Consider the following 24,884-nt stretch of genomic DNA (forward strand, 5'->3'; position numbering starts at 1 on the left):
CTTTCTTTGTTCTCCTTTGAAAGATGGAGATACCTCCATCTCTGCCCTCACTTGGCCCTGAACCTTGGCTGATCTTAGTGACATCCTTGACCATAACATGCCAGAGGACTCGTGTTCTGAGGGTTGTACAGAGGTGATGCTTGCACACTATGCCTGGTAGTACTTTCAAAGAAACCTGGGACCCTGAAATTCTTCCCTCAACTTCTGAGGAAGTCAGTTTCCACGCTGTGAGGAAGTGTAGCATTGATAGAGACCCAGGCAAGCGCCCAGCCAGGAGGACCCCAGCTGTCAGCTATTGCAGGCACTGAGAAAGAAGCCATCTTAGAAGTGCATCTTTCAGGCCTGTTGCTTCAACTAATACACAGTGACGTGTGCTAACTTCTCCTGAATTTCTAATCTGTGACATAGGAGCTATATTTAATAGTGGCTTTAATAACCAAATTGGGGGACAAAGTGCTGCCCAGTATACTGAAACAAGACAAGGGAGCAGAAATATTCACCATGCCACATTGCTACTGGCTGTAATCCGCAAAAGTGCCTCCTCCTGATCATTCATAAAAATGGCAGATTCAGTCAGGTCTAATATCCAGTGATGGTTCCACACAGATTTAACTCACAGGACATGAAACACTCTGGTTACGTGACCCAGGAGTTCTCTGAGTCAATCATTCTGACAGGATTTCAGGTCAACAAAAGTCACCTGAAATGTACCCAAGGCAAAACTACAACATCAATGTGAATTGGACGTGTCATAAAATTCAGCGACTGGGCAAACTATATGTACACTCTTTCTCAGTCCATCCACAGACAAGAAAATAATTTACTATACTACTTAAAAGGCACAGGTAAGACCTAACACAGAAATGAAATGTGCAATCACATCATACTTATAAATATTCTAACTCCTAAATAATGATTGCATTTAACAGTGGGGAGTTCTAAAATTATCCTCAGATGCTACAAGAATAGGAAAACACTTGATTGCAAACGGTCCTTTCCTTTACAGCATCCTTTGGTGTATACAAAGCAGCTCTATCTTGGAGCCAAAAGGCCCTTAAAAGGTGAGCCTCTTTTACCTGTTGGTTTCACACACACACACACACACACACACACACACACACACACACACACACACGGCCACAGCAGCCATTTTCAGCTCTGCCAATGAGAAGCTTTGGGAAAAACAGCCCTTTCATCCTTTGCCCTTCTCCCAAGTCACCTTCTTCAAGTTAGATTTATCTCTCCACAAAACCATAGAGAAGATAAGGTTGGACCTGAGGAAGGGAATGGATGATTTTAAGCTAGGCACAGTGCACACTTATAATCGCAGCACTTGGGATCAAAGACAGGTGGATCAGGAATTTACAGTCATCCTATATGGGGAGTTTGAGCTACATGAGATCTTGTCTCAAAACAAACAAACAAAAATTCACGGAAATTACTATTTTGAGCTGGGGCATATATGGTAGTATATGCCAGCAATTGGGAGATGAAGGCAAGAGGTTGGCAGGCTAGAGTCCACCCCTGGTGTAGAGAAAGAACATGAACAAGAAAGCAAGATCAAGAGGCCAGGAAGGGATCTTGAAGTGTATCTCATTCTTTCTGTCACTCCCATTTCATAACTGGACTCACACTCAGATTGACACATGACTCTTTAAAAATCAACAAAAGGAAAGAACTCAAGAAAACACCCTAGAAGCTAATAGCATAACAATGAAAAAAATAGTACGATGCTTTTAAAAGAAAATGCCACTTTATAATTTTGTAAAGTGCACTTGTGCTTGATTGAAAATTATTTCATTAGCAGCAATAACAAAAAAAACATAACAAAAGAAGCCAGAATGTCAACACTTGGGCCGCTGGAGGTTGCTTTCTATTGCATTTTTAAAAGGGTAAATAAATAAATCTTCCCGAATTGAGAGAAAAGAAAATTACCCTTTGATGAGGATGGTTAATGAAATGTGAAGTATTTCCTCCCCATAAAACCACGCTGGACGCAGGGATGCATATTCCATCTCCCATCACACTTCCAAAACAGGCAGCAAGCAAGGGATACTGCAGGGCATCACCAGAGAAGACGACTCAGACATGGATTTGAGCCAATAGGAAGTCTTTATTAGCCGGCTGGCGACTACATTGGGTGTTTGGGATCCCACAAAGCCCCAAGCCTTTCTCAGGGCAAGATTATAAGCACAAAAAACATATGCTAGGTTGACATACTTCAGTTAACAATAACAGTTAGCCAGAAGAGGAACTACAGGAGCCAAAAAGCCAGGTTAGTGCATTTAGAGACTTTCCCAGAACTGTGGACTTTGATGGATTAGGTCTTTGTTTTCACTTTGGCTGATGGTGCTGTCTTCTATGCACTGAGTTTCAAGGCCTAAATGGTACTTCTATCATAGAGTCAGCTGTGCTGAGGTCTGGGAGCCTGTTTACAGTGGCAGTTTCACTGTGTGGTTCTGACCATCAATAAATGGGAATTAAACAAGAATTTAAGAAGAGAGGCAAGGACGTAAACCTCGTCTTTCGGTTTATACGAGAGAATCAGCAGCTCCCAGCTCGAGCCCTTATTGACATCTTAAATTCAAAAGGAAAGGAAGGCATTCAGGCTGACAGCAAAAGCACATCTGGCTCAATGTCAAACCACATGATCCTGAGTTTCCTGCGCTTCCGAAAGGCCAAGAAAGTCAAACCCTGATTTTTCTAAAGCAAAACCACAGCTGAGGCTGGGATGTGGCTCAGTATGGTGTGTTAGCTGAGGCTCGGATGCGGCTCAGTATGGTGTGTTAGCTGCCTCGGTGATGGTATGTGTTTGCCTAGCATGTTCAAGGCCCTTGGTTCTTATCAGGGCACAGAAACCTTATCGTCATCACCTCAAAAGGTTCTGCCTCAGAAAAGACCCTTTGTCAATACACACACATAAAAGAAATCTATATAGGAATCTGTTAAGAATGTTCCCAGAAGAATCCAAAACATACCAAAAAATTAATCATTTTACCATAAAATTATTTAATTTAATTACTTTTTCAATTTCAAGAACTATTATGACTATCTGGTCCATTACTGCACATGTTCAACAATTATTGATGGCTTCTTTGGCCAGGGAATTATCCTAATGCAGCATGAACCAGGCAGCTGAGGCAAACCTTTCTGGGGAGCCTGCAGTCTGGGGAGGGTTAGCTCGCCAGTCTAGTCACAGCCAAGGATAGCCAAGTCATATGGTATTACACGCTGTGGCAGCAGCAGCAGCCTGAGGTGGCATAAGGGAAAGTGACTTGGGGGAGGGAGCTGATACAGTAGCCTCACTGGAGAGGTGTCGCAGCAAGATACAAGATGGGGCTAATTAGCAGAGGAGAACATGAGATAGTGTGAGCAAGCAGGTAGGCAAGACCACAGGGAGGCACAGACTCGGCAACTGGAACAGCACGGAGCCTACGTGGCTGGTGGCCAGGCAGAGGAAGGGAAACTGATAGCTGACACTCAGATTAGCAGCAGGAGCTGGGGCGAACTGTTCCTCCAGTGTCACGAGGGGCCACCGAAGTGGATCTGCTTTGTAAATTCTGCTTGCTATGTAGACAATTGTTGGTAGAAAGCACATATGCAACCTATTCCACGAACCCAGATGAGTAATGAGACAGGGCAGACTTCAGAAGGATCCCTGGGGGCATAGACACGCCACTTAGGACAGAGAGGGCTCCCTGGGGCAGTGGGCACTGCCACTGAGGACAGAGAAGGCTCCCCGGGACAGTGAAGACTGCCACTGAGGACAGAGAGGGCTCCCTGGGGCAGCAGGCACTGCTACTGAGGACAGGTGTAGCAATGGAAGAAGACGGGATGTGTCCATCTGAGGTTTGGGGCGACAACAATTCAGTGACTGGCAGGGCATGCTCTGCTGAAAAGCAGCAGCTATGAGGGATTTAGGGAAGGGAAAAGGGGAATCAAGAGTCTTGCTTGGCTTAGCGCCTCCATTCAGAGATGAGGGAGGGATGCTCTGAGCATGTTTGTGATGTGATCGAAACAGCACAGCTGGATGGCTAGAGAAATGGAATTAGAACCTGACTCTCTACTTCCTGATCCAGAAACCTTCACTAAAAAAAAAAAAAAAAAAAAAAAAAAAAAACGTTAAAGCAAGACTTCCCTTCCAGTGACGTCACTTCCAGTGTGGTCTCCTTATTCACATGAGCAATTCCAACTAATTTCATGACAAACGACCATGTTACAAATCAAGGGGACTTGAAAGATGAAGGTGCACAGAATGACACACAGAGATGCACACACACACACATATACGTACACTGGATCCTAGTGACATCTCTTGCCATGCTGCACCAAATCAGTTTCCAGCTTAGTGAACAATGCACCGTGGTCACTGATGGTGTTACCCTTGGGAAGCTGAGCAGAGTACTGGGAACTCTGCATTACTGCTTCCTGTCTTAATCACTTAAGAGTAACAACAGGGGGCGCGGAGAGATGGCTCAGTGGTTGCAAGCACTTGTTGCTCTCTCAGGGGACCTGGGCTCTGTTCCCAGCACTCAGATGGTGGCCCATAACCGTCCCTCACTCCAGGTCCAGGAGATGTGACACCCTCTTCTAAATTCCTCGGGCACGGGGCAGACACGTGGTGCGCATACATAACGTCAGGGAAAACACTCATATACTGGAAATAAAAGCAACTCTAAAAACAACAAAGCACCACCAGCATCAAGACACCCTGCCGTGGATAGTTACCGCTCCCCGAAACCCCTGTGTGGCCCACACAGACCTGCAGAACCAACAGAAATCAGTCAAAACTGGAGCCTAGAGCAACTACTTCTATTACACCGCAAGTTTTATTCAAATGATCTCTACAAGAAGCATTTGTAAAAAGGGAACCTACTTGGCACCTGTTTTCTTTAATGAACAAATGAGAAACAGCCTTCTGGCCCTTTTTGAAGGTAATCCCCATCTTTGGCTAGACCCTGTCTCTCCCACCCTCAAGATCACAGCATACAGACAGCCATCTGAGAGCCAAGTCCTGTATTTGGCTGGTTCTGAGAGTCAGTCTGAGGTGTGAAATGCGGTTCAGGATGATGAAGAAAGAGGTCTACCCTCTCGATCCCTGAGTGAGTAAAACAAAAACGACATAAATGACTTAAGCCACTTGTGAAATGGATCAGAGCGTGACTGTCACAAAAGGTGGGCTCTGTGTAATGGAATGAGGACCGCTGCTCTCAACAGTCTGCAGAGCAGATGGTACTAAAAAGCAGGCGGCTGTGCCCCCTTGGAAGGTCACCACAGGTCAGAAAGGTGCGCTTACTTAGAGAGCTGTTTCCACTAGCAAGGGAGGCAACAGAAAGCCCGGGGGAGCAGGCGAGGGTGGAGAGACCTGGTGAGCACTGCTCTATGAAACCCAATTCCCAGAAGACTAGCCAGAAGAGTCAAAGAAGAACAGGGGGAGTGGAGTGAGGGAGATGGCTCTGTGGTTGCAAGCACTCTTCGCAGGAAACCTCTACAAAGAGCACTGCGGAACTTGAGCCAAGCGCTCACAGCCTGGGATACAGAACCTGCAGTTTCCAGAGCCTGTCGATCAGTGCCAGGCCCAGCAGCAGCAGCCTAGAACCCACACTTTGCTTGTCCTTTCTCTGTTAAGGTGGGGAACAAAACAGAAGTCTCCATGCCACCCTAGATCTGAAGCAATCCAGTAGATGTGGGGCGGCTGACAAAGATGGGAATTGGGGGTGATGCTGCCCTCACAGTCTAAGCCAGAGTCCTTAACTTCAGCCCTCACCCTAGCCCTACAGAGTCCATGTAAAAAAATCTCCCTACTGACTCATGTGTCTGATCATGTGGTTCCCAGTTAGTGTTGGCATTTGGGGAAATTGTAAGACCTTTATTTAGGTGGAATTTCACTAGAGGAAGTGAAGTTCTGGGGGTTGTATCATGAACCTTTTCTGGACCAGTCTGGACCAGTGTCTTCTACTTACTGACTACTGGTGGTCAATCTAAGCCCCATGAGACTCTCTGATACTACTGCCGTGAGCCATTTCTGTGGCTTGCCTTTCCCGCCATTGTTGACCATGTTCCCTCCCTCAGACTGTGAGTCATAAAACTTCTTCAAGTTTAAGTTCCCATACACGGTTCTGTGACGGCTGTGACTTCCGCAGAGGGCCTGGCAACCGATGGTGAGGAGTTATTAGGGGGGTTACAGACGATTACAGGTAACTATGACAAAAGATGGTTAAAATAGTACTACAAAAATCTAGGGAGAATCAAGGGAGGGAAAACCCACTCCAAATTCAATAGAATATTAAAAGGCTTTGAGAAAAGATTATATTGGGACCTGAAAATGAAGGTGCTTCTTGTTGTTGTTGTTGTTGTTGTTGGAGTTTGGGGATTTTGTTTCATTTTGTTTCTTTGGTTGATTTTTGTTTGTTTGTTTTTGAGAGACAGAGACTGGAAACTAAAGAGAAAAGGAAAAGGAAACAGAAAAGGGAGGGATGAAAGGAAGGAGGGAGGGAGAGAGGGAGGGAAAGAGGGAGGGAGGGAGGGAGGGAGGGAGGGAGGGAGGGAGGGAGGGAGGGAGGTAGTAACTGCACGTGAAAAGACATGGTGTTGTTACATCAGAAAGAAAAAGCTGATAAATGTCTCTCTTCCAAAACAGCCCTGCTGGGCTCGACTGGGGAACTGGATCATCAACACGGGAAGCTAGGGCCTTCAAAGCCACTAGAAAGTGTGGTTACCATTCCCAAAAGACCAAGGCACTGGGGTTTGATTAAACAGCTGCTCTCCTTGGGGTACAGGGAGTATCACTCCCCCTTTCTGCTGTCTTCTCTCTTGTCTCCTCTCTCTTCTAGAATGACTCCAGAGGCAACATAGGACCATGAGAACAGAAGTCATGTCGTAAAGACGGCAAAGTCCATGAACAGGAGCCTGGGGACAACAGACTCTGTGTGTGTATGTGTGTGTGTGTGTGCGTGTGTGTGTGTGTGTGTGTGTGTGTGTGTGTGTGTGTACTGTGTGTAGAACTCACTAGCGCTTTGTTTTCCTTTGCCTCTTGTTTTGTTTTCTCTCCCAGACAGAGTCTCATTATCTCACTCTGCCTGACCTAGAACTTGCTATGTAGACCAGGCTGGCCTTGAACTCACAGGGATTCTATCTGCCTTTGCCTCTGGAGTCATAGGGCTAAAGGTAGAAGCCGTGACACCTGTCTCACTGTTATTTCTTTGTAGCCCTCTCTGTAAGCTGTTTGGAAATTTACATCCAGGGGCTAGAGATGTGGCTCAGTGCTATGGCATCTGTGAGACTCTGGGTTCAATCCCCAGCACCATAAAAAAAAAAAAAAAAAGGAAAGGAAAGACACTAATCCACAAATTCCCAGGCCTCTTTCCACATAGCAACCTCTTGAAGGAGAAAGGCTCTCGCTCCATTCAGTTTCTGATGTCATCTTTTTGATGCCTTTTAGAGCCCACAGCACTGTCCATGTTAACCAGTCCATAGGAAGCAGAGAACCCAACTCAGGTGCACCTCAAAATAAAAGGCAAAACCCGCACAATGACCAGCTCGGGTTGCAGAAGAGATGCTCAACTTTGCTTAGGATCACTTGTTAGGACTTCTTGAGATTTGGTAATTAATGGTTTCCTTCCAAAGAGATGAGAACAAAGCCAAGATGGACGGTTGGGTGGGAATGTATAAAGTACCCGATGGACAGGAACAAAAAGCAAGGCTTCATGGGGCAGACCTTGCATAACTCTTTGTGTGGTTAGTACTTAAACCCCAATGTTACCTCACAGCCCAGTACTTCAAGACCTGGAGACTAAACTGGGTGCACCCTGAAACCAGATCCTCGTGTGAGTGAGCAGAGCACAAAGGCACTATCAGTTAGCGTTACCCAATGCTCTCTCTCCTCTTCTGCACGCAAGAGAAAAGAAAGAAAAGGCTCAATGGGTCTGGTATGACAAATCTCCTCTGGCGAAACCCAGTTCAAAAGAAGTGGCAGAGATAATGACGGGCTCCACAGGGACTGTTTACCTCAGGAAAGTCCCTCTAGGCTTTCCTCCCAAACAATTAACTCTGAGCACCTGCTCTAACCCAGCACTGAGACTCCAGCAGAGGAGTCACAGGCTTCCTGGCTTTTCTCACTGGAGCATTTGGAATTGTGTGGCCCCAAGAGCTCTGTTGCAGCTGCTTAACTCCACTGCTGTGGTGTGAGGGCAGCCAGAGACAGCATGTTAACAAATAGAGCATTGCATGTTCCAGTAAAACTTTACTTCTGCACGCTGGGTTTGAACTGCCATGACAAACTGTTTTCCGTCTTTTTGGCCACTTAAAATTGGACTTGGAGGTGCAGCTCGGTCGCAGAGATTTTGGCTAGCGTGTGCAAAGCCTGGGTTTGTTCCTCTGCACCTTCACGAAAGAAAAAAAAAAAAGGAAGTATAAACCATTCTTAGAAGTCAGGTTACAAGTACACAGCTGTAACCTCAGCACTCAGGAGGCTGAAACAGGCAGATCATGAATGGGAAGCCAGCCTCTGCCACAGAGTGAAAGTATCAGACACACACATATATACATGGACACACACACATATACACATACATATACACACATACATATACACACTTACAACATACATAACACACACATATACAACACACACATATACAACACATACAACACACATATATATACATATACACTTATACAACACACAAACATACACAATACACATATATACTCACATATACACATACATATATACATATACACACATACACACTTACACAACACACAAACACCCACAACACAACACAACACACACATACATACATACACATACATACATATACATATATACACACACACATTTGTATATAAATGTACACGTACACAATCTATTCTTACGTCATAGGTCACACAAGACAGGATAACTGAAGCCACAAGTTCCCAACTTCTACACTCTATATTCCATGGCAAGGCAGCAACAATACAAAAGAAATCAGGCGGCAGGCAATAGTTTTGTTACCACCTGGCCCTCTGCCTCCTACAGTGCACTAAATAAGCGTTTCTTTCTATTGAAGACTTGATTTCATTTTAAAACTGTGCGCCTCCTAAAAGAGGCAGAGATAGAAAACTGCAGACTGTCCAAATGGAAGGCTGAGAGAGTGGTGCAGAGCAGAAGGCAGCAGCAAGAACCCCCACCATCTCTGTATATCTCCATGAACCAAACGAAGGGTCAAGAGAGAACTAAGCTAACAACCAGCCCAGCAGGTGGGCTAGAGATTAACCTAGAAGAGAGATGTGGACCAGGGCAGAGGCACAGAATTTAGTAAATATATTAGTTTCTTCTGCACACCTGGACCAAGGACTTGATAGGAACCACTTACAGGAGGTTACAGGATTTCTTTTAGCTCATGGTTTGGAGGATTCGGTCACAAGTCAGTTGGCTTCGTGAGATTAAGCCAAATGGAAACAGAGCATGGGACAGAAAAGGCTGGTCGCATCATGGTGGACAGGAAAGTGAGCAGAAGTAACTTCAAGGCATGCATGCCCTCCCAGGAACCAACCCTACCTACCTTATCTCGTAAAGGTCCCCAAACCCCCCAAATAGTGTGGCGTGCCTGGGAGCCAGTGTTGACCACACTGACGTGTGGGGAACTCGCCATCTTCTTAATCTGGTTTCTGTTACTGTAATAAACACCACGACCAAAAGTCTCGGGGAGGGGAAAGGGTTTATTTGGCTTACATTTCTACACCAGGGTTCATGGACAGAAGCCAAGGCAGGAGCTCAAGCAGGGCAGGAACCCGGTGGCAGGAGTGAGAGCAGAGGCCATGGGGGAGGGCTGCTTCCTGGCTTGTTCCCCAGGGCTTGCTCAGCCTGCTTTCTCGTAGAACCCAGGACCATGTGCCCTGGAATGGCCCCACACACAGTATACTGAGACCTCCCACATCAATCACTAATCTAGACATGCCCACAGGCCAGTCTGAGGGAGACAAGCCCTTGGCTGGGGTCCTTTCTTCCTCAGGTGACTCTAAACTGACAAAAACTGACTTGCGCAAACCTGTACCAAAGTTCAAGCCACTATGTACAGAATATTATTTTGTTCAGCCAGAAAAGATGGCTCTTGGATTAGAGAGCCGCTGGGCTCTGTGGGAGAGGTGGCTTTCATTTTGTCTGCTTGGACACTGAGCCTGGGAACATCAGTGCAGAGGGGACCAATCCTGAAGGCTTCAGACTTTCACTCTTCAAGTTTCCCTCATTTGAATAAAGATTTGGCCCTAGACAAAGATGGGTTCCAAAGGGTCTAATCACAGGTCTATTCCTGTATTTAATGGGGACATGCAAGACTGGAATTTCCAGTCATTGAGAGAGAGAGAGAGAGAGAGGGAGAGAGAGAGAGAGAGAGAGAAAGGAAGGAAGGAAGGAAGGAAGGAAGGAAGGAAGGGCGTGTGCTCCCACATGAAATTTGCTATTATAATAGTTACTAACGGCAACAATAAAATGCACCCGAAACCAGACAAGTTAGATGCTACCTGGCTAGTGACCAGAACAAACTGCCTTCAGTCTGGTGAAATGACTAGCTAACTGCTTGTATTCAGCAAACAGGACACAGAAAGCACTAGAAAGTTCCTAGGAGTCATTGTCACTGAAGGTCAGGCAGAGACTTATCTGCTAGTTTTCCAAGGAAATCTAAAAGTAAGAAAAACTATAGACAGTAATGGGTTTCTTAGTCTGCCTTCTATAGCCTTAACAAAAGATCAGGTGCACTCCTTAATCTTTCCCTGTGTGACAGATACCTCAACAAAAAGCAACTTCAGGGAAGACACAGTGTATCTGGCTTGTACTTCCAGGACACCTATGGGTGAGAGGAGTCAGGGCAGGAACTAAACCAGGGACTTGAAGCAGAGGCCGTGGAGAAACACTGCTTGCTGACTCCATCCATCACAGGTTCCTGCCTAGGAGCCTTTGTGCAGAGCACAGGACCACCTGCCAGGGAACAGTGGTGAACACAGTATACTGGGGACTTCTACACCAACAGACAATCCCCATATACTCATATGGGCCAAATCCGCCCCGGGCAACCCCTTAGTGGAGAATATCTCTCAGGTGCCTCGAGGCTATACCAAGCTGACAGTTAAGCTAACTATGAGACCAGATCCTCTGTAAGGAATTAAAAGTTGTCTCTCTGTCTGGGGCTCCGGAATCTGGGCAGCATAAGAGCATACTCCTAATATCTATTTGACATCTGGTGTGGGCCTTCTTACTGCTTCTTGACGTGATAAAACATATTAATTAAGCCGGGCATGGTGGCGCACGGCTTTAATCCCAGCACTCGGGAGGCAGAGGCAGGCGGATTTCTGAGTTCGAGGCCAGCCTGGTCTACAAAGTGAGTTCCAGGACAGCCAAAAAAAAAAAAAAAAAAAAAAAAATTAATTACATTATGAGGTAGCAAACTAGGCAGCATAAGTCTTTGTCTCTCTTCTTATAAAACCATCATCAGTGACGTCACGGGAGCCCTGTTTCCCTGGCCTCAGCTCAGCCTACCTGCTTCAAAGCCCTCACATGTAGATTTAGGGATTCAGTCCCCAACAGGACCCCTGCAGACAAGCACCTTCAGACCACAGTCTGGGGGTCAGGGATCCAACACCTGGCCTCCATGCCAACAGAACAAGGGCATACATGCAGGTAAACATTCATATGCATAAGAGAAAATGAGGAAAATATAACACTGCCCGCAATGTAGCACTTTAGGTTTTAACACTTCAGTCACTTGTCTTGACGGCCACTGGAGTAGAGGGATGAAGCACTCTAGTTTGGAGGCAGAGAAAACCAGCAACCCGGCAGAGAAGGTAGAAACCAGACTTTACCCGGCTTTGACCCCACTGAGATGTTTCAGAGTATCTGTAGAGTGAGATGCTATGTTGGCTGGTCAGAGTCTCGGCTTCCTCACATGAGAAGTTGAAATAATGGCATCAGCCTCAGACGTGAGACACTGAATGGGGTTAGGAGGCAAATTCTCTGGAAAAGGAAGTGACAAGCACACCCCACCCACAGGCATCTCCCTCTTGTGTATCCAGTGCTGCTGAATGAATCTGCACAGCTCAGTTCTTCAGCCCCATCTAATGATGATGACAACATCCAATGAGGACAACTGATCCACCAGGCTCCATGGGAAGCCCTCAGTTTGTATGAGAGACCAGATCGTTTGTAATCTCACCAGCCCTGGAAAACCTTCTGGGATGAAGCAGTTAGAGCTTATACTTGACTAATCCGGACTGACTTAACTCCTGGCACATAGTATGGCCTCAATAAATGCTGACTGACTGAAGAAAAAAAAAAGATGATTTGGCTGTGCTGTGATTTTTTTTTCCCACTTGCTAATAGAGCCTTCTGTGTCCTATAGTCTTGTGTGGTGTGGAACCGGCTAGGCAACAGTGAGGAGGGGGGGATGTGGTTGTTCTGCCAAAGCTTTTAGTAGTCTCTTTGAAACACGCTCTACAGTTAAGTGAGAGAGTCGTCAGGAATGCCTTAGCAAGCACAAGGAGAGAAAAGCCAAGTGTCAGGACAAAGACGGCCTATCTGGAGAATATTTTAATACAGCACTGGCAAAAACAGAACCATCTATAATCTAACAGATTGTGGGAAAACAAAGGAAAGATTTTGGAACTTAATGTCAGAAGGCACATGAATAGAAGACGCTCAAAAGGGGAAAAAAAACGGTTATATAATAATCTAGTAAAAGACTTTGAAATAGAATACTCACCGAAAGATAAACAAACAAAAAGATTATTTAAACAGTGGAGTGAAACTATCCTCCCAGGTTCCTTGAGAGGCACTTAGGGGAGGGCATTTGAGTCCACCACCCCACCCCCAGCCTCTGCTAACTGAAGCAGCAACAGGCCAGCCGCAGTAATAATTTGAAAAGACTCTCTCCAGTTGACTCGGGGATTGAAAAGATTGTAATGTATTCACACGCACACAATCCAACTTCTCTTCCTTGTTCGGCTTCTTGCAAGAAACCCTGGATTCCAGCATTGGTGGCAGCAAGAAAATTGTGACTTTCTGGAAATGAGTGAGGAGAGCGGCCAGTGCTTCTCCACCAGAGAAATGAATTTCCTGTGGTGGTGACGGGCCTTCAGGTGCCCCGTTCCAGAGTCTGGGGGTGTAGCAGAGGCAGGCTGCTCACCGCACCTCTCCCTGCCCCTTCCTTGAAGTGGATTGTAAGAGCCTCCTGTGAGACACCCCTGCCTATGGCGGAAGAAAAAGTGGCTCCTGTCTCTGAAGAGGTGGTCACAGAGGAGACCTGTGCAGACCCTGTCAGTTCCCACTCCTACCACTGGATTACACTATCTCTCAACAACTGTCTTCATTTCCTCAGACCTAAATAAACAGGCAGAAGTCCAACTGCTTCCCTGGGTCTGAATTTCCTTAGAACGACATCCATGTCATAAACCTTATATTAAGTTTGGAAGTTGGAGAGGTGGTTCGGTAGTTGAAATCACTAGCTGCTCTTCCAGGGGACTGAGGTTCAATTCCCAGGACCCACGTGACAGCTCACAACTCTCTGAAACTCCAGTTCCATGGAAGCTGACGCCCCCTGTTGGTCTCTGTGGGAGCCAGGAACACACATGGTACACAGACACAAATGCAAGCAAAACATTCACAGGAATAAAAAAATAATAAATTACGTTTGAAAGAATAATGAGATGGAGAATGTTAGCTTCCATGTATCTATATAGCTTTCTCTATATGTGTGTGCATGGGTACTGCACAGTACACACTATAACACACACACCAAAAATAACTTATTTTAAGTTGTATATTTTCTTCATTTGTCTTTTAATGTGAGACTGGGCCATAAACCTAGGATGTCTGAGAAGAACTATTACACTTTCCCTATATATAGGCTAAAATGTTGAGATTATTTAAAAATAGCTCAAATTTTTCATCTTATACTTTATAACTAGCTTATTACAAACCATACTGATCTCTTAAATTGTACTACACTAACAAATCAAGATTATATATAATTACTATGCACAACATGATGGCTTGTATTTATAATGCTATAACAAGATACCACAGCCTGGGTAACTTATTTTTTTTTTTTGCAGTGATTTCTTTTTTTTTGTTTGTTTGTTTATTTATTTATTTATTTATTTATTATATGTAAGTACACTGTAGCTGTCCTCAGATACTCCAGAAGAGAGCATCAGATTTTGTTATGGATGGTTGTGAGCCACCATGTGGTTGCTGGGATTTGAACTCGGGACCTTCGGAAGAGCAGTCGGCGCTCTTAACCACTGAGCCATCTTGCCAGCCCAGCCTGGGTAACTTATAAATGAATGGAAACTTATTTCTCAGTTCTGGATACTAGAAATTCTAGGTCAAGGGCTGCCACTCGGTATCTGGTGAGGGAGGGCCGACTGTCCACATCTTCGCAAGGCACTGGGAAGAGCACCGGCTCATTATGAGGAAGAGCCTTGATGGAGAAAGAATGCCACTGAGGATGAGCCATGAGATTTTAGGGCCAGGGCCCACTCCCTGTTCTCTTGTTCTCTCTGCTTCCAGACTGCTGATGTAAAGGGACCAGCACCCACTTGTTCTGGCAGCTCCACCTTCCCCATCACGATGGACTGTGTCCCTTTAGGACTATGACCCAAATTAAATCGTGCACAGCGACAGGGAGGATCACCAGGCTCTTCTACTGCACGGGTCTGCTCCTGACTCCCGCTAGTCACAATCTGAACTCTAAGAAAGTACGACTCGGGTTTTACAGTAATTCTTCTGCACGTCCCACGAACTCACGGTGGCTGATACGCACCTTGTGCTACGCTATGGCTTCTAAGCTTGAATTTTTAAAAATTGTTGATGATGTCTGCCTTAAAGAACACTGCAGTCTAGTTACACAGACATGAAAATAAAATAACAACCGTAATTTCAGAGGATAGCCAGCGATGGTAAGTGTTCACAAGCTGTTTTCTCGGAACCCTGTGAATTGCCTATCACTTCTCGGCTCTCTGCCTTCTCTGCTCTGCATCCTGAGCTGAATCCCGGTGACATCGCTGTTCTGTATGCAAAGCTAGTTCCGCCTTACAGGGCAGGGAGGAGGAGGAAAAGACACTGGCGTGGGGGCGGGGAGGGGCTTTTCCTGAGTTTGGGATGTTTTGACCCCCTGAGATATCCTGTTACTTTCCAAGCAGCCTCTTTGCCCCTCTATCTTGGACAGCTTTCTGGTCCATCCACATACCCTGTCAGGAAGCCACTTCATCTCCAGAGGGGCCTGACTCTAGGCCTTGAAAGGAATGGGGTGGGGGAGGGGAGAGAGCTTCTTACAAACTCTTAAGAGGTTGTGGATTGTGTCTTGTACTCTCCTTCTGCTCCAGAAAAAGAAAAAGAAAGAAAAGAAAGAAAAAGAAAGAAAGAAAGAAAGAAAGAAAGAAAGAAAGAAAGAAAGAAAGAAAGAAAGAGGTTCTTCTAATGTGATTCTTGTGTTTCCTGGAAGTCACCGTCAGTCCTTTAGAAGCTGATCAGAAGTAACTTTCTACTAGCTAAAGATTCTTCACTGTTCTGAGCGGTGGCCACTGGCAGGCTGCCCAGCCATGCCCCTCTGTAAAGACTCAACACTTTTTAAACTTTTGGTTTTTAATTTAAAAGAGGACATGAATTTGTAGGGAAGAGGACGAGTTTGAAGGAGGGACTGAGGGACCGGTATGTATGATTAAGATATACATGAAGAGAGAGATATAGATACATATACACATAAACACATATATGTGTGTTTGTATACACAGTATATATGCATATGCATGAAACTTTGAAGCATGTACTGGCTGGTGTTGTGTGTCAACTTGACACAGGCTGGAGTTATCACAGAGAAAGGAGCTTCAGTTGGGGAAGTGCCTCCATGAGATCCAGCTGTAAGGCATTTTCTTGATAGAGGGGGCAGGGCCCACTGTGGGCGGTGCCATCCCTGGGCTGGTAGTCTTGGGTTCCATAAGAAAGCAGGCTGAGCAAGCCAGGGGAAGCAAGCCAGTAAGGAACATCCCTCCATGGCCTCTGCATCAGCTCCTGCTTCCTGACCTGCTTGAGTTCCAGTCCTGACTTCCTTTGGTGATGAACAGCAGGGTGGAAGTGTAAGCTGAGTAAACCCTTTCCTCCCCAACTTGCTTCTTGGTCATGATGTTTGTGCAGGAATAGAAACCTTGACTAAGACAAAACAATACATTTTCTTAAAAAGAATTCTTCACAATAAATTTCCCAAGTCCCCTGGTCGCCTTGTGACAACTGTGCAAAGGATGAGCCTACTCCAGCTCCCGGAGGGCTTTGTTGTCGTAGCCTCTATGAACTCTGTAACCCTAGAACAGTTTCCAGCACGGGTAGAAAGGCAGCGCTCCCCCAGGGGTCTAGCAGAGGGGCGGCTGTGATTTATTTATCTAAGACAATGCCACCATTGGCATAAAATCCAAGAGAATGGACTGGTGCTAAGGGGCAAGACTGTGATTGGTACAAGCACAAGCCTCGGTAACCATGACAGGTGTTGAGGGGCAAGAGAGTGATTGGCCCGAACGCCTCTTCTGGCTGTCTGAGCAGGCTCCGTGAGTGGACTGAGAGACACTCTCTTCTGCTGCCTCCCTTGGTGCTGCGGTAATAAGCCTAATAAAAGGCTTCTCGTGCAAATGGTCTTTTCTCTGCTGAGCTGTTAACACAAAAGAGACAGCAAAACTGAAGTGGCAGACACAGCCGAGCAGTCAAGTCAAGCTGTGAAGGCTGCGAGGCAGAGGATGTGGAGACAGCCAGCGAGGCAGTGGGCTGCTTGCCGGCTCCGGCAGCTGCGGAGGGCGGCCAGAGCTGAGAGAGGAAAGGCAGTGGAAAGGCCACCAGGTAGAAAGGGGGAGCCAAGCCGGGCAGCGGTGGCACACGCCGTTAATCCTAGAAACTGGGAGACAGAAGGAAGCGGATTTCTGAGTTCGAGGCCAGCCTGGTCTACAAAGTGAGTTCCAGGACAACCAGGGCGACAAGAAACCCTGTCTCGAGAAAAAAAAGGGGGGGGGGGGAGCCAAGACCACAGAGGGATAAAGGGCTGTGGGGAAGCAGAGAAGAGGAACTGGAGACTCCAGAAGACTTCCCGAGAGCCATCAAGTTTTCAGATGACCTTCACCACTCCGGGTGATTCCCACACCTAACAGCAGCACTTAGGACCCAGGCTTGGCCTACAATGTGCATCCCGAAGCAGGTCCAATGGAGGACTTCCGGGATACACCATCCCGTACCTTAGACTCACTCACTGCCTTATCTGGCCCCCTGTTAAATAGTCCTTCCATGTTAGCCAGTTTTTTCAAAGGTGTGAATTTATGCAATATGCTACTTTTGTTTATCTTAGTACAAAGTCCTACTGCTTGAACCAAAGAACCCATCTGATGCATTTTATAGGTTTGGGAACAGTCCTATTGCTGTGGTCTGGATGAGAAATGTCCACCATGGGCTCCGGCTGGTATCTGAATTCGTGATGCCTCAGCTACTGGCACTGGATAGAAAGAGAACTTTGAATGGCCCTGGTGGAGAGTCACTGGGGGCTGGCTTTGAAGCTGCATAACCTGTCCCTAGCTCCTGCTCTCTGGCTCTTCTGGACTGCTGGTACAATGGGGCAGGCCAGCCTCTTCGTCCTATCACCGAGCATTTCCTGCCAGGATGGACAGTGTCCCCTTTGGAACTCAAAGCCCAAAACAGCCTTTTCTCCCTTCAGTTGCTTTGGTCAAGGTATTTTGTCATTGCAACAAGAAACCAAGTTAACATACCTTCCCGTCTCTAAAATGGAGGCCTCTAAGATCCTCTACAGCTACGGCAGCAGGACAAGTCCTGGCAGGCATGCCCCATCCACCCATGATAGTACTGTGACCTGCTCTTAAGGACTTACACGCAGGCTTCACGACCACAGGCCTTATTTGCCACTAAGATATCACAAAATAAGTAACGTCTGGTTCTTGTCCTGTTGCCTGACATACACTTTCCACATCCTGGTGGTCTTCAAAGAAGCCATGTCTTTTTACTTGCTACTAAGCTGATCCGTGTTACAGCAAATCTCCAACTCAGATATGCCCAGCAATGAAAACACAACTCAGTTAATATGAATACATGCTGTGCACCTAGACTGGGCAGATCTACCGCTACACTACCATCTTCCACATCCATGAGACCCCTTAGGACTTTCGGTTTCTCCAGGCCATGTGCTTCTGCTCCGCTCTTCTCCTTCTCCTCCTCCTCCTCCTCCTCCTCCTCCTCCTCCTCCTCCTCCTCCTCTTCCTCCTCCTCCTCCTCTTCTTCTTCTTCTTCTTCTTCTTCTTCTTCTTCTTTCCCTCTCTGCGTTCCCTCTTCATCTTCTATTCACCTTCCCTTAGCTGCCCAATCATCAGCTCGCCTTTATTTTACAAATTAAGGTGGGAAGCAGGTTTACAGGAAATCACCTGAGTGCTGACTCATTCCTCATCCAAAACCTCTCACAGAATTAACATCAAATTTTATTAGCCCCAGGGCTATCCACAACAGACCAGTGACCAACAGTCTCGATAATTTTTGGGATGGGCACAGTCGTTCAGAATCCAAGACAGGGTGGGGAGTTGAGACTCAACTTCTGATCCTCCTGTCTCTGTCTCCCAAGTGCTGGGACAGTGAGTGTTCACATCTTGTCCCTCTGGAGAGAAGAGAGCACCTGAAGTTTAAGTTGTCTGGTTATTTCATCAGGTGTGCCAATGTGATGAAGCTATTAAAAACTCCAAGGGCAGGGCTTAGAGGGCTTCCAGACAGCCCAAGGTTACAGCTGGAGGTTCCGGGATGTGGTCTACGTGGGAAAGACTCTCCTTCTATCCCTTGCCCTGTGTATCTCTTATCAGTATCCTTCATAAACATGCTTTATAATAAACTGGTAAATGTGCTTCTCTTGGTTTGGTAAGTAGCTTTTAAAAATTAATTGAACAAGAGGAAAAACGCCATAGGGAATCCACCTTGAAACTAAAGGACAGACACTTGTGACTGGCCTTGGAACTGGGAGGTGGTATGAGAAACTGGGGCCTCAGCTGTGGGGTCACATGCTAGCTTCAGGATGACGCTGTCAGACTTGAGGAGAACCAACAGACACCCAGGTGGTGTCCGCTACAGCAATGCTGTTGCTTCCTGGGTGGGGAAAAGATCCCACGCATCTATCTAGTCACAGCCGCTGTCCTTGTTGAGGGCTGACTGAGAGGCCCTGGGTGTGTTTACCCCTGTGTCCTCTCAACCACTTCAGACATCTCCACGGTGTTATTTTGGTAACCGTGTCGCCACCATCTCTGCCATGGTGCCGAATATAAATAGAACTTGAACACTTCCAGGAACTCTCAGCCTGGCGCTTCCTACAAAGGGGCAAATCTTTCATATCATTAGCAAAAATAAAGCCTACGTCTAAAACCTGACCCAAAACATCCAGAAGTCATACTGCCTTTTAAATTCAGGTTGACTATTTGGAAAAAAAAAATCACATTTTAAAAGGGGGAGCAGGGTGGGTAAACCCTCCCAAGAATCATATACATCTATGCTCCTTACTGGCCAAACTGAAGGACCCGTGTAAACACAGCTGCCTATTACATTTAGGTAGAGCAAACATTCCTGCAGCTGGCTGCAACCACAGCCTTCGTGTCTGAGCCTCCCCCCCTCCCTCCCAAGCCGGAGTGCTACCTTGATAGGCAGCCTGGAGCTACACCAGCAGAACTTGTTCCTGGTACCCACCAGCTGTAGAGAGCATGATTTATGAGCTGCAAAGTGGGACCTGACTGCAGCATCAGCAGAGCTACCACGATGTCCCCAAACACGACCAAGCTTTAGTCTTTTTTTTTTTTTTCCCCTGAAACAGGGTTTCTCTGTATATAGCCTTGGCTGTCCTGGAACTCACTCTGTAGACCAAAGCTTTAGTCTTTAGGACTCTCAAGATAACAGAGGACCTGAGAGGAGAGAAATGCAGGGCCCTGCTTCAGAGGACCTGAGAGGAGAGAAACGCAGGGCCCTGCTTCAGATCCCACCTCCTCTGCAAAGGATCAAAGGAGACCAGGAAAGGGGAGACACAGGGAGTAAGTGACTCCTGAGACAACAGGAAAGAGAAGGACTTTCCAAGAGCCCCTGGGCTTGTGTCTGACAGGAGCAAGGGAGAATGAGTGGGGACGGAGCACTGGAACACACCTGAGCTATCCTAATTAGGCGAAGGGAAAAGTCTATTTTGATAAGGTGCTTTCATGGGGTAGATGTTAGCAGGCTGTAAAGTCAAAGCACTGAAGTTAATAATTTGGCTCCATGCACCTGAGTGACCTTAAGGGAGTTATTAAACAGCCCTATGTTCACTGTGCCTCATCTATATAATAAAGGGTTCTACAGGGCTCAGGCCTACACCTCCCTAGGCTGCTGAAGATGATCTTTAACTCGGGATCTTTGTGTCTCTCCAGTACATACATACATACACACACACACACACACACACACACACACACGCACACACGCACGCGCATGCGCCAGGTCCCCCGGAAGCTGGAGTTACTAGGGGTTGTGAGCCACCATACATTGGGTGCTAGGAACAAACCCAGGCCTTCTGGAAAAGCAGCAAAGACCCTTGAGCCCTGCACAATCTCTCCAGGCCCCACACTCATTTTTAAGGACAAAAAAAAATCAGAGGCACCCAGCCTGCTACCTGAGAGGTGAGCAGGATGAGCCAGAGCTACCTGCCTAGGTCCTCTCTCTTCCACCCAGAAGCCATGTTCAGGGAATATATATATATATATATATACCCTGAATTCAACTCCTTCTGCTCCACCCCTGCTGACACACACACACACACACACACACACCTGTTGCCCTGGAACTTACTCCTTAGGCCAGGCTGGCCTCAAACTCAAGAGATCCACCTGCCTCTGTCTCTGGAGTGCTGAGATTAAAGGCGTGCGCTACCACCACCAGGGCCTAAATTCAACTTCTCCAGCTAATGCAAACTCTCTCCAACTCCGTCTCGGCGTGCATTTCGCCTGTATGCGCCCAACATTCTAAAGTCCGTACCGGAGTCGCACTTGCTCTGGGGTCTGGTACTCTGGAAAATCCTTCAGAAAGTGTTCAAGAAATTCAAGGATTAACAACACCTGTGAAGTAATGTCTTTCTGTGTGTCCGTGTTCTACCACCTTACTGCGTCTCCCCCCACTGAAAACACAAGCAGTTCATCCGGCCGTGTGTAGTTCTGGGCCGCCCACATTTGTGGAGCGATGGCACGCAAGGAGCCGTCACCGAACCACCTGCCCGATCGCAAGGTTCTCTCCCTGCTACGATTTAGAATGCCCCGGTAAGCCATGCGTGCCCGGGATTGTTTGTACTCAAATCAGTGGGCGTGTGTCTAATGTCACTGCCTAGAGGACACTCCCAGAAACTCTGTGATGGATTGGTCTGGTTAGGAACAACACCAGGACATCAGCAGCCTCTCAGTCCCCCGGGGAATCCCAGCACACGGCCACGGTTAAGGACCTGAAGGCGATCGGGTGACTGATGCAGCCCAAAGTCCCTGTGGCCATGGGAGGGAGGAAAAAAGACACAGTCAGACTTTCTCAAAAAAAACCCCAAAAAGTATTAAATGCATTTGAGAGTGAAATGGAGCCATCCCTGCTGGGACAGGCCCTGTCACATGGCTTGCCGTTCCTAGAAAGAGTGGCAATTAGCTGCCAGCAGATGCATTATTTCATCAGGCCCATAAATACTCATAAAAGTCTTCTGCCTCGCCTTACATCAGCCTTGCAGAAGCTGGGGGAAGCCTCTGATAAGATGCAGCCCTGGATTATCACGACTCCCAGGTAGATGATTAAAATTAGCGTTAATAAAAATAAAATACTTTAAGACAATCTCAAACCACTATACTAAAAAATCTTGAAGTTTTTACTCTTAAACATAAAAAAAAAAACTATATTAGTGCAAATGTTTAAAAGCCTCCTCTGGCTATTAACACCACAGAATAATACAATTCCATTTCAGACCCAGTGGGGAGCCAAAAAAACTGTGAGGCAGGAAAGACCCTAAATCAAGAGCTGGTAGGCTAGGATTCCAGTCTCAGCAATAAATTACATCAACAAGCTATGTGATGATGAGCAAGCTGACTTAATCTCCCAGGCCTCCGTTTTCACAGAGAAAAAGAATATGATGTGTGGGTCCCACCCAGCTCCCAAACACCAGGATCTGGCGGCATCTTGCTGAGGGTCGCCATAACTGCAAACGTGGTGTTTAGATAAAAAGTTACAAACTCCATAATGCTACTGATAAACTTAACCAGTTCCTGTCCTTCCATAAATGCCTGGAGACACCACCAGCTTGGAAAGCAACACTCACTCCAACAGAGCATGCTCAGCCGGGTGGTAGAAACGCAGGAGCTTGTGAGAAGAATCCCAAGCCTGTGACAATGTTCAAGGTAAAGCTACACGGCCCTGGTAGTGAATCCTCCCTTGTTTCTGCCTCCTTCTGTAGGTAGGAAAGCACACGGCGGCTGGGGTGGGGGGGGCAGCAACCCAGCTAAACACTGCTGGGATCCCACTGCCTGCAAGGGTTGAAGCCTGGTGCCTCTATCCTTATCTGGACTACTTCGGAAGAGAAGGGGAGGTGCCTTCTCGTCGTGGGCATCACTACTCTTTCATTCCGAGTCCCAGATGATCTACATTCATCTGAAGGACCACACAAGGTCTCAGATGCGCGATGGAAAGCACGACGGACGGGTCGTAACCCAGTCACTGAGTACACACGGGTACAGCAGGTAACTTAGCCCTTCGAGGGAAGTCTCTTTCCTAACTCGGGCTACTCTGTCCCAGGAGTGAGGCCAACACATCAGAGAGGCTTTCTAAGGCTTACCTGCCCACTCTCACCACCACACACATGCAATGGTAATTAATTCATCAGCTGTCTGCCGGTCTCACCCTTGATCCTCCTCCTCCAGGAGACACAGTGAACCCCATGGCCATGGTTCTGTTTACCGTTATAGCCCCAGTACCAGACCCGACCGCTAACACACGGGCAACACCCACTACACATCTGAAAGAAGGAAGGAAGGAATCCCTTCTGGTATCTGAGGCCCTTCAGGTTTGACTTAATCCCCGGGAAGTATATGATAATCAAGCTGGGGATATCAGAGGGAACAATCTCCTTGGATCTAGAACCCAGGCTGGCTAAACTGAGTTCAGCGCAACGGTTATCTCACGGGGCAGGCTTTGGTGAATGGCCTGATTAGAGGAGACTTTAAGAAGAATCCTAAGTCAGAAAACCGATGGCGATATGTAATGCGGCTGTCACGAGAGCTCAGTAACTTCAAATACGCCCAAGCGTTTACCTCAGAGCCAAAATGTACCTCTGAGGAGCGAGACCAGCTGATGTGGCTCAGCGGGGTCACTCAAGGCCAGCTCAGAAGGGACAGGCTGGGCCTGGAGCTTCTGAGCAGAGAAGGAACGGGCAAGCCAGCCCTGTGTGTATTGCACCCATGAGGACGGCAAGGCAATCAAGGACATCCTGTCCATCAGGATGACCCACTGAAACTCAGGCAAGGCTGAAACAAGGGCTAGCCTCAGGGCGGCCACTGCACGGGCCAAGGAAGGAAGTATCTGATGCTAGCTAGGGCGGGAGGCTTGTGGCTGAGCATAGACACAACTCCTGTTGGTAAAAGAGAGACAAACAAAGCCCCAGCCAAAGGGAAGGCAAGGTGAAAGGCAAGGCTACCCGGAGACTGTTAAGAAAGGATCGTGGCAGAGCTGCAGCCGGACAGCCAGGCCAGAGCAAACAGGCTGGAACAGAGAGTCCTGGGGCCTGTGAGCCACTCTACTGTGCCTGACGCGGAGTCCCATCAGATACTGAGGCCAGGGCTTCAGCCAGATGAACTTGGGCACCACAGAGAGCCCCGGCTCAGACAGACCCACCAGGCTGGGAAGGCAGGCCACCGGTCACAGGCTGCCTTCCCCACACCCAGTGCTGTCCTGTCTCCTAAAGTGACCCAGCAGGAACCCAGAGAGGACTTCCAGCTGATCTAATGTCTGGTGTGTGACCTTGGTCGCAGCGAAGCGCTGCCAAGTGTCCCTTCCGCTGTGCCAAGGTGGATTAAGTCATTTTATCAGCAGAATTCTTCCTTTAAAAGGTAAGAGTCCTTGTGGGGTGAGGAAGACGCAAACCAAATATCTGCTCAACATCCCGGACTTTTATACTTGGATTTTTAAAACAGACATTAGGAGACCTAAGAAAATTCTGAGATATAATCAGAAAATTCAGGTAGTTTTTGTTCTTTTCTGTCTGAGGATTGGTTGAGACTTGAAGTTAGAAGAATAGAGACTGAGACACAACTCAGTTTTACTCTATATCACTTACATTCAGTGTATATACAAAAAGCAAATAACTAGTACAACACAGAAATATCCTCGGCAGCTCCAAGTATAGAAATGAAACACCAAAGTTAATACACAAACAAGGGGGAAACCAAGAGCCTGCCAGAGGAGCCAAGCAGAAAACTGTAATAAAAATAAAGTTAGTTTGTTCTTGAGGAAGGATGGGCCGCGTGGCTAAGCGAAGGGCACTCCTCGCTTCTTCTCAAGGCTTCCTGACCGCAGGGCACCAAACCAGTCCAGGGACAACCACAACCAACATAAGCAGAAATCTAGAAAAGGTTACTGTGTGCGCGCCTCGCAAACGCCCGGTTTTCCCTGAGCCTGGGTTGCAAAGCCTTTTCAGAAGCACAAGTGTGCCTACCCAGTTCTGACACCGTGCTAGAGAGACACGGAGGTCCCAGGAAACAGGACTCTGGGTTTGTTTGCTTTTTTTCCAGAGACGTTAAGTTGGAAGGCATTTCAGCTCTGATGCTGGTCCATGGTTCTAAGCCTCCGCTCATCC

At 47.1% G+C, this 24,884-nt stretch overlaps 1 protein-coding gene across 9 annotated transcripts in view; it reads right to left on the reverse strand.

Annotated features, from left to right (window-relative positions):
- Window positions 1-24,884, reverse strand: part of Cradd (CASP2 and RIPK1 domain containing adaptor with death domain) — a 149,400-nt gene that overhangs the window by 119,813 nt on the left and 4,703 nt on the right. For 3 of the 9 annotated variants that reach the window (XM_030244859.1, XM_006513184.4, XM_006513183.4), the window contains exon 3: window positions 12,353-16,673. The exons of the other annotated variants lie outside the window; for them this stretch is intronic. In XM_030244859.1, coding sequence (XP_030100719.1) covers window positions 16,459-16,673 — 215 coding nt within the window. In that variant the 3' untranslated portion in view covers window positions 12,353-16,458. Of the gene's footprint in view, window positions 1-12,352; window positions 16,674-24,884 lie in introns of those variants that run through there. 9 annotated transcript variants of the gene reach the window in all.

The sequence above is a fragment of the Mus musculus genome, chromosome 10, assembly GCF_000001635.26.
Source record: "Mus musculus strain C57BL/6J chromosome 10, GRCm38.p6 C57BL/6J".
NCBI classification, from domain to species: domain Eukaryota; kingdom Metazoa; phylum Chordata; class Mammalia; order Rodentia; family Muridae; genus Mus; species Mus musculus.